This window comes from Gigantopelta aegis, chromosome 7 (genome assembly GCF_016097555.1).
Source record: "Gigantopelta aegis isolate Gae_Host chromosome 7, Gae_host_genome, whole genome shotgun sequence".
NCBI classification, from domain to species: Eukaryota; Metazoa; Mollusca; class Gastropoda; order Neomphalida; family Peltospiridae; genus Gigantopelta; species Gigantopelta aegis.
The window spans coordinates 20,610,315-20,621,283 of NC_054705.1; the positions used below are offsets into that span (position 1 = coordinate 20,610,315).

The 10,969-nt window shown below is 36.4% G+C and overlaps 1 protein-coding gene across 1 annotated transcript; it reads left to right on the forward strand.

The window, feature by feature from the left end:
* Nucleotides 1-1,986: 1,986 nt before the first annotated feature.
* Nucleotides 1,987-7,561, forward strand: LOC121377957 (toll-like receptor 2). Its single transcript, XM_041506051.1, has 4 exons — nucleotides 1,987-2,007; nucleotides 4,920-5,547; nucleotides 6,259-6,365; nucleotides 6,740-7,561. Exons 1-4 carry the CDS (start codon nucleotides 1,987-1,989, stop codon nucleotides 7,415-7,417), a joined length of 1,434 nt encoding a protein of 477 aa, XP_041361985.1. The 3' UTR covers nucleotides 7,418-7,561.
* The last annotated feature ends 3,408 nt before the right edge of the window (nucleotides 7,562-10,969 follow it).

Here is a 10,969-nt window from a genome sequence, read left to right on the forward strand (position 1 = left end):
AAGTTAGCCAAACTCAAACAAAGATAAAGGGGCGAGGCATAGCCCAGTGGTAAAGCGCTCGCTTGATGCGGTCGGTTTGGGATCGATCCCCGTCAGTAGGCCCATTGGGCTAATTCTCACTCCAGCCAGTGCACAACGACTGGTACATTAAAGGCCGTGGTATGTGCTATCCTGTCTATGGGATGGTGCATATAAAAGATCCCTTGCTGCCAATCGAAAAGAGTAGCCCATGAAGTGGCGACAGCGGGTTTCCTTCTTCAATATCTGTGTGGTCCTTAACCATATATCTGACGCCATATAACCGTAAATAAAATGTGTTGAGTGCGTCGTTAAATAAAACATTTCCTTCCTTCCAAACAAAGATATTGGAATATGTGGTACATATAGTACACAAACGCACATTCATACAAGCATACATACTAACACACACATAACACATACATAAATACATACAAGCATGCACGCATTTACGTATACATAAAGACATAGATACATAGATATATACACTATATATGCTATGTAGCTGTCACTCTATCACTCTCCTGAACTTAATTCAGTCCGTGCTTATATCCAATTAAGGTTCAAGCACGCTGTCCTAGGCACACACCACAGCTATGTGGGCTGTGTCTCTCTGTTACTCTGTGTGGAAGCCGGTACCAGGTTGCGAAGCCAATACTTACCAGCCTTATATCCGATGACTTTATCACGACACCACCAAGGCCGGTTTTAGCTCAGATCAGGTCTGGTGACAGATTGTTGTTTTTTTACGTGCGCATTCAGAGCAACCTATTGTAGCGCACGCCTGTCGTGGGCGCAGGTGTCTACTTTCCCCAGCTTATTTGTCCAGGACATGAAAATGATTGAATGGTTCCCCATAATCTAACTCGGGCAGAAATTGTTCACTGCCCTTATTTTGGTTTTCATATCCAGATCTGTTTTGTAAAATACTTCCTTCTTGTACGTCCTTTTTCTTTCTTCCTGTCGGTCGCAGTTATTCATTGTTACTTCTGGTGTAATGTTTCACGGAGTTGCTTCAAAGGTCTGTTGTGCAGTCTTGATCGCGAATAATAGTTTTATCGTCCATGTATGACACTCAGATAATTATCATTTGTGTATTGGGCTATCTGCTGAACCTCTTGCATTGGTAGTCCTGTTTTCACAATTGTTCTTGGAGAGGACTTTTGAATTCTCAGTATTATTGGGAACAGAGTTTACAGATATCTGTATTTTGGTTAGGTACTTTAACGTGTGTTTGTCGGTGCTGTTGGTTCTACTGCTACTGTTGCTGTTGTTGTTGTTACGGCTATTACTTAAGTGCATGGGAACAGATTGTGTGATATTAACACTCAACTGTAGTTGTTAGAGGTAGAAGCTTGAACATGTTTACGGTAAGTAATTATAATTGGGGATTTTTATGGCTAACGTAAAGTACATAGACAACTAACTTCATTAGAAAGACAGTAGGCCCAAACCATGTACAGTTTTGTTCTCTAAACGAACACTTGTAATTCAACCTGTATTTAAAGCTGTAATTCTTAGTATGTATCAATTCTTTCTTTAAATACACACATTTAATACTACAAATGAAAATATCTATTTATCTATCTATCTATCAACAATAATAATATAATTGACGAATCTCAAGCAGGCTTCAGACCAGATTATTCTACTGTTGATCATATTTTTTCACTGCAAACTCTTGTGCAAAAATATGCCTGGAAAAAAGGTCGATTTTATTGTCATTTTGTAGATGTTTCGAAGACTTTTGATAATGTTAATAATACATTTCTTTTAAAAAGTCTCGCTTAAGTTGGAATATGTGGTAAATATTTATCTGTAATTTCATCAATGTATACTAAACTAAGTGCTTGTATAAGAACATCAAATGGCTTATCAGATTATTTTCATTGTAATATCGGCACCCAACAAGGATGTATAATGAGTCTATAAATGTTCATTATTTTTATAAATAGGCTTGTAAAAACTATGGAGGAGTGTGAGGACAAGGTGTTTTTATATCAAATGATTGCAAATCAGTGTATACTCTTATGTTTGCTGATTATGTATCAACCGTTTCTTACACTCATTAATACTACACCGGCCTCGGTGGCGTTGTGGTTAGGCCATCGGTCTACAGGCTGGTAGGTACTGGGTTCGGATCCCAGTCGAGACATGGGATTTTCAATCCAGATACCGACTCCAAACCCTGAGTGAGTGCTCCGCAAAGCTCATTGGGTAGGTGTAAACCACTTGCACCGACCAGTGATCCATAACTGGTTCAACAAAGGCCATGGTTTGTGCTATCCTGCCTGTTGGAAGCGCAAATAAAAGATCCCTTGCTGCCTGTCATAAACGAGTAGCCTATGTGGCGACAGCGGGTTTCCTCTAAATATAAACAGTGTCAGAATGACCATATGTCCAATAGCTGATGATAAGATAAAAAATCAATGTGCTTTAGTGGCGTCGTTAAATAAAACAAACTTTACTTTTTCATTAATACTACAGGTATGGCTGTGAATTTAACAAACTTTACTTTTTCATTAATACTACAGGTATGGCTGTGAATTTAACAAAGACCAAGGTCATTGGGTTTAGAAATGGAGGTCCTCAAAATAGTATAAAAAATATATATTTTTTGTAATGGAAATAGTATTGAGGTTGTCTCATATTATAGATATTTAGGTATTATGTTTACACCAAAGCTAATATGGACTAAAACCCAAACTTGTCTTGCAGCACAAGGTAAAAAAAGCCATGATGGCAATATATAGGTATCAAACAAAATTTGGTGATATTCTTGTAAAGCCCTATTTAAGATATTTGATTCTATGGTAGCGCCAATTTTACGTTATGGTTCAGAAGTATGGGGTACTTGTTATTGTAAAATTATTGAAAATGTTCAGATTATAATTTGTAAATGTGTAAAAATTAGGGGAAAACACTATTATGGCTTTAGATGAATGTGGTAGAGCTCCTTTACAGCTTATTTACACTACTAGAGCTATTAAGTATTGGTGTAGGCTATTACAACTGAATGTAAACAGGTTTCCCCGTCAATGTTATACAATGCTACAAACACTGAAGCAGGACGCACCACATGGGTGACTTATATTAAAAATATTCTTTTTAGATCAGGATTTGGCTGTGTTTGGATAGCTCAGGATGTTGGAGATGTAAACTTGTTTATAGTTAAATTTTGAAGATTGTTTGATAATCTTCAGCAAACTTGGTGTAGTTCTGTTACTAATTTATCTCATACTTTTTATTATAAGCATTATAAGTCATTGTTAAGTGTAGAACGTTATCTCACTTAAGAAATCACTGTTTATCTTAAAGTAATATATACAAGATTTAGATGTAATAACTTTAGACTTGCTGTTGACCAAGGAAGATATAACAACAAAGCCTACACTGAAAGACTTTGTCCATATTGCCTGGATCATGGATTAAGATATATTAAGGATGAACTCCATATTTTGCTTGTATGTAAGCGTTATAATGTACTAAGAGATCACCATATTTCTAAATTTATTAAAAAAATGATTCATCGCAAACTTTGTTTTTTTTAGATATTATGACATCAGAAAATTTGGATGTATTATTCAATGTATGTCTTTATCTTTATAATGTGCAAACACTTAGAAATACTTAAATATTTAAATACATACCTATAGTATATTGTGCAAACACTACACATGCGCAAACATGTATAACAGTTTCTGACTGTAGTATGGACCTATGGCCTTTATACTGAATACAGATGGTCTTGTCATGTCTTGCCAATCTATCATCTATACCAATACACGTCATACATACAAACACACACACACAAACACACAAACACAAACACACGCACACAAACTCACACACACAAACACACACACGCACACGCGCGCGCACACTCGCACACACACACGCACATACACAAAAACTCACTCTCACACACACGTACACACACACGGACACGCACACGCACATACAGACACACACACACAGACCAATCAGATTGCCGTAAAAGGTATAGATGCAAAGTAAATTTAATTATTTCAATTGAACGTCATCATATTGGTTCAGCCGTTGCAGCGCGAGTCTGTTATTACTAGATGAATCTAAAAGAACATCGTCATGGAATATTATATCTCATGACGTCACTTTATATTGGAACTTTGTTTTACTGAGTGTTTATTTAAGAATTGACCGCAATTATTTTTTGGTTCAGGCAAGTATGAACCGAAAAAACGATGTGCACACTGTATGACTCCGCGTAGAGGACATACAAAAGTGTGCACATCGTTTTTTCGGTTCATACTTGCATGAACCAAAATATAATTGCGGTCAAATCTTATAATTAAATTTATATGCATACTTTAACAATACATAATTGAATTTATTTTGTTTAGCTTTAAATACGCCTGTAGTATTGTTAGTGTAAACTTCATTGATACTTATGTCGTGTAAGAAAGCAAACGTTCATTCATATTATTTGAATCAGGTGATTTTTTTGTAATTGTAAACTGACTGGAGTGTGTTCTGTATTGTGATTGGTTATTACATTCTTTTTCCGGAAACAAATGAAAATAACACCCGGAAAGCAAATGACGTCATTAGAAAGTGATGTCATTAGCAATTGGAACAGGCGAAGTTGACGATTCAAGGGTCTACAATTAGATTGCAGCCAGGTATTCTTTTCAAGAAATGCCAAATATACAGTTAGTTATGTAGAAAAACGATTCAGTTTAAAATGGACATAACCATATGGAATTTTTAGCGGGATTTTTTGCGGGTGTTATTGTCTATTTGATGCTAACGCCTTCAGTCAAAAATGACATTTGCGGGATCAAATACCCAAATACCATTCACACTTGTAACAGGACAGAGTACATTCTGCTTATTTGAAGTTTCATTTTTTTTTTTTTTAGATTTCAATTTTGACCTTCACCCTGGTAGTCTGCCAGGTGATATCCGCTGCATCGCCTGAAGACCAAATGCAGACGATCATCTGCCCCACAAAGCTATCCAGAACATACAAAGGATTATTTGCAAACTGTAGGGGTCTTCATTTGACGAAGATTCCTGTACTAGAAGGTAACATAACAGCGCTAGATCTCGGTGAAAACCAAATAGATCTAAATGGAAGTGAATTTAAAAGGTATCCGTATCTGGTGTACTTGAATCTTGAACATAATGGTCTGAACAGACTTCCACACGACATATTCTCTGGATGTGGAAAGCTTCAGTTCTTGAATTTTCAAAACAACAACCTACGTTACAGTCTCGACTCTTTTCCTGAAAATGTATTTGACCCTCTGCAGAAACTAGAAATATTGAATATCGGTAACAATAAAGTCAGTTCAACATTTCCTGACAGGATAATTAAGCCATTGAGAAGTCTTAAAAATCTGACAATGGATACTATGGATAATTTCACATTTGGCGAAGGGTTTGGAAATCTTCACCATCTTGAAGTTCTGTGTTTGTCAGGAAAGGAAGCAGATTGTGGAATTGTAGAACTCTACAATCATACATTCTCGGTGTTCAATGCATCGAGTTTGCAGACACTGGATCTTTCATTTTGTGAACATCTAAGGAAAATACATTTAGATTCTTTAACATATTTGATGAATTTGAAAATACTTAACCTAAGCAATGCAAATCATTTAGATTTAACTGGAGCCTTATTGGGAATGCATGGTCTCCAGAAAAGAAATATGACGTCCATAGACCTAGAAAGAGTAACAATTAACGAAAACTTTGTCCCACCAGTTGAAGCCTTACATGATCGGACGCTGACGGAATCCAAACTGCAATACCTATCCACAATTTGCTCATATGAGTTAAACTTGGCTAACAATCATATCCTCTATATAAATTTTACCTTCATAATAGAAACCACACTACTGAAATGTTTATCTCGCTCTACAATTCATGGGAATCCGCTTTTTGGACGTTATCAGTTTCATTATTTCCTGAACAAAAACATGCTTTCTAAATCAAACCTCGAATATATTGAGGCTTCAAACATGGAAAGCTGTTCCCATTCACATCGTACGTGGAAATCCGATAGTTTATATCAGAAACAAAACAATATTGTTAGGTTTTGGTTTTTGCCTCCAAAATTAAGAACATTAGTTTTTTATGGCGAAGGTGCGACATGGAACATTCTCAAAGATGTTACCTTAAAGTTTGACAGCACGAATACACTGAGCAGCATATCCTTATTCAATTATCACCAACTGTCATTTAACGGGTCCGTTACAGGACTGAAACACCTTACGACAATGAAAATGGCATATGTCGATGTTATGACGCTTTCAGAAACATGTTTCAATACGTTTCCAAGACTGGAAGATTTAACTTTGAAACATGTGAGTCTTCCAAAACATTACTTCTGTAAAACATCAACTAAGTTATTCGAAAAATTAGACAATATGAAAAAGCTGGATCTCTCTGATAACGATCTATGTTGTTTACCCAAAGACGTATTTGAACATAACAGCAATCTAAAAGAACTGTCACTACATGGCAACAGTTTTGATGACATTTTATTCAACATAGAAGACATCTTGAGTTATTAGATTTGTCTTACAATGCTGTCAGCTCTTTAGACGATAACACGAGACGTTCATTGGACAAACATGCTACCAATCAAAGGAACAACTCAGACTTCACCTTAAATGTAAAAGGAAACCCATTCAATTGTAGATGTAATAATATTGATTTTGTACTGTGGTTCAAACAGACAACTTACATTTCAACACCCAACGATACATACTGTATGACCGAACATGGATCCAAGGTTCTTTTTAAGAATATTGATGGAGACGCATTATGGCACGAGTGTACAGGAAAACCAGCGTTTTACATCGTGTCGTCCATGTTTGCATTGCTCATCTCTGCAGCTCTGTGCTCCTTTCTTGTAGTGAAGCATAAGACTCAGATTGTTGTGTTTTTCCACAGACTGTTTCGCGGGGTCTCTGGCCTCCCAAGAAGAGAAGACTTCAGGTATGATGTTTTTATTGGATACGCTGATAACGACTGTGACTTTGCATACATGCAACTGAGAGAGATCCTGGAGGAAAGGTTTCATTATCGAGTTTATCTCCACGATCGCGACAGTGAGTTGGGTGGCTCGAGAGCCATCTCCATTCTTGATGGAGTCAAAAACAGCTGGAAGATGGTCTTGGTTTTGTCACAGAACTTCGTCACTAACGACTGGTCTATATACACGATGCATGCCGTAGCTCTGTACGCTGCCTCCGGCCGCATACCCAAGAGGCTGGTCATTCTCCTGGACCGAGCGAATCCGTGCGAGGTTCCAGACACCCTCCTGTGCATTGCAGATGAAGACACGATCCTGCCAATCTCACGTCCTAATGATGACGATTCGTGGGACCATTTAAGGCGTCTTCTGAAGTGACTTGCACGACACACTCATCACATGTATAAATTTTCATCACGTGTCTAATATAAGCCTAACATACATGGCGATCAGGAGTCTCTCATTAGGGCAACATGTGTGGCTAACACTCATACATACAGCGTATCAATCGACATCTACACTATGTATATAAATATTACCATCCCTCACCCTTAAGGTAAATAAGATAAAATGTGGGGTTTATGGCTACCCTAGTTCCGCACAAAAAGTGTTATGTTATTTTTAAGAAGGACCCCACTCATGTTTCAAGCATAATGATAGTTGGTACATTGACACTAGTTCAAATTAAATTACAGAACTTTACTGGCCAGATGAAATAACATTATTATCACAACACACACTCTCCCATTTATTACCAATGGCAGGACTGGTTGCCTCAACTGTGAGATGAAAAGTTGGGTGCAACTCGAACTTTGACCCAGCCGGATGTTATTTGGTTTAGTACTATCTATAGAGGAGAGCTGATATCTCTGGGGTTGTTTTTAGGGGTTTCTGTTTTGTTCCATCACCGTTTGTATTATAATATTTCAAGGAAGGACCCTTAAGTATTTAACGATGTTGCTTCTATTGTTTAGAAAGATATTATACACCTTTTAGAAATATGGTTAACAGATAAAGGTTTGCCCCGGAATTAGTCACTGGCGAAGTCAGAGGCTAAGTCCGGGGTGGGTGTGCCTGAACCTAAGTTGGATATGGGCACGTAAATACAGTTCCCATCCCATCACACCAAAGTATTGTATTTTAAAACATTTTCTGATTACCTTAGAACCCATTAGATCCGAGGATGGTAGCTGCTGCTAATGTTGAAGCATAAATCTTCTTATAGATGAAACACTTTACAGTGATTTGTGTCACCAAAAACTAACCACTAACCTGTCACCTAAGCTGGACTTCAGAAGCAAAATCAGTTGAACGGTATTTTTGGTTTACCTGGACCTTTTATCACCTTGGTTGCATTGAATTCGAACTAAGTTTACCGGTTGGTTTTCAGGTCAATACAAAATGTCATGCTCATGGACGCAGAAGGTCCGAATCCCGTTTTAGTATTATAATTTGTCATATGTAAACTAACTATTATTATCAGAGACGTTTTCATTTGAAGTATTATAATTTGTCATGTTTATACCTAATTATAATTATCAGACATGTTTCATTTTAAACTATTGTAATTTGTCATGTTTATACCTAATTATAATTATCAGACATCTTTTCATTTTAAACTATTATAATTTGTTATATGTAAACTAAATATAATTATCAGACATCTTTTCATTTTGAACTATTATTATTTGTCATGATTATACCTAATTATAATTATCAGACATGTTTCATTTTAACTATTATAATTTGTCATATGTATACCTAACTATAATTATCAGACATCTTTTCATTTTGAACTATTATAATTTGTCATGTTTATGCCTAACTATAATTATCAGACATGTTTGATTTTGAACTATTGTAATTTGTCATATGTATACCTAACTATAATTATCAGACATGTTTTCATTTTGAACTGTTATAGCTAGATATCTTTCAGTTTAACCTGTAATAATTCGTCATATATATTTTATTTTGAACTGTAGTAACAAGACATCTTTCATTTTGAACTGTAATAAGTAAATAAACATTTAACACTACAATTTGTGTATGTATAATATACCATCAATAGTTGCACTTGGGGTGGGGATGTTTCGTCTCAGAACTGGGGAGAAAGGGTCCACTGCTATCCAACTCTGAAAATTAAATGATAATTAATATAACTACCTCCCAGCCCCAGTTCATGAAGTTCAGCACATAGCTATAATATGAACGACACAACTGTGTTCTAATATCAAGATTGTATTTCTGCACAAGACAGAGCCACAAAGGTGTTACTCAAAGTCGTGATTGCTTCCATAATCCAATCTCAGGATCTCGTCCTTAGGAGGACCGCCACTCTCCTATGAGATACGTAACAGTGTCGTGATATATAGTAGTAAACTAGTGCACAATTTCTTACTAAAATGCCACTTTGCCTGTGTAGAGTAAACTTGATATACGACCAACCTGGCAGTGATCCTATTGGTCAGGTGACGTCACAATTCAAAATGGCCGCCAATTAACTATTTCTTACTCTGTGTCACATTTAAAAGTGCAAGCTATAGAATATCAATTCCAATGACGAAATAATTACTGTTTATCTGTTGCTAGTATATTATATTAATAATTATTTTTGAAAATAATATATTAATATATTGATCAAAAAAGGAGAAAACAAGAAATGCGTCTTATCACAAATATCCTACATTAGCCGAATGGCCAAGGCACGAATATCAATTAAACTGTGCACAGATGTTCTATATCATTGTGGGGTTAATGTAAAATCAGGACATAAACGTTTAATATCTCCCCTTGGTGACCGCTATTTTGAATTTGAAAATGACCACCATTAGCTTTAATGTATATTGATAAGATTCTAAGGCACATAAAACTATTACATCAAATCTATGCTCGTGTTTAAAGGAACTATGAATCCAGTGGTGCATAAGAAAGAAAGTAGCCCAGTGATAAATCGTTCACTTCATGCGCGGTCGGTGTGGAATTGACCCTCGTCGATGAGCCCATTGGGCTATTCCTCGTTCCAGCCAGTGCACCACGACTGGTATATCAAAGGTCGTGGTATGTGTTATCCTGTCTGTGGAATGGTGCATATAAAAGATCCCTTGCTGCTAATAAAAAAGTGTAGCCCATGAAGTGACAGCGGGTTTCCTTTCTCAATGTATGTGTAGTCCTTAGCCATATGCCCGACGCCATATAACCGTAAATAAAATGTGTTGAGTCCGTCATTAAAGACAACATTTCCTTCCTTCCATATTTGTGCCAAACATATGGATATACTGAACGACAAAAGAAACACATCTAATTACAAGTGGCCTCTATATAATCCTCACTGTGTTCCATACAGTATGATACTAATTAAAACACATCTAATTACAAATGGCCTGTATATAATCCTCACCGTGTTGATTACAGTGTGATACTAATTAAAACACATCTAATTACAAATGGCCTGTATATAATCCTCACCGTGTTGATTACAGTGTGATACTAATTAAAACACATCTAATTACAAATGGCCTGTACATAATCCTCACCGTGTTGATTACAGTGTGATACTAATTAAAACACATCTAATTACAAATGGTCTGTATATAATCCTCACCGTGTTGATTACAGTATGATACTAATTAAAACACATCTAATTACAAATGGCCTGTATATAATCCTCACCGTGTTGATTACAGTATGATACTAATTAAAACACATCTAATTACAAGTGCCCTGTGTATAATCCCCACCGTGTTGATTACAATGTGATACTAATTAAAACAAACCTGGAAATCACCAAACATTAGTTTTCTTCTATTTCACACCTCGACCTAAAAACAACACAATTCATTATCATTTTCACCACAAAATGTTTTTGGGGTAATCATCTGGACATTTCGATGCAGAGGAGGATCTAGGGGGGGGGGGGGGCCTAAATTT

Excerpts from the sequence above, each read along its gene's own strand:
- LOC121377957 (XM_041506051.1), top strand. The coding sequence starts at position 1,987 with ATGGAGGAGTGTGAGGACAAG. Across the intron at positions 5,548-6,258 it reads CTCGGTGTTCAATGCATCGA|GACTGAAACACCTTACGACA; the intron begins GTTTGCAGACAC and ends GGTCCGTTACAG. Across the intron at positions 6,366-6,739 it reads AAGATTTAACTTTGAAACAT|ACAACTTACATTTCAACACC; the intron begins GTGAGTCTTCCA and ends TGGTTCAAACAG.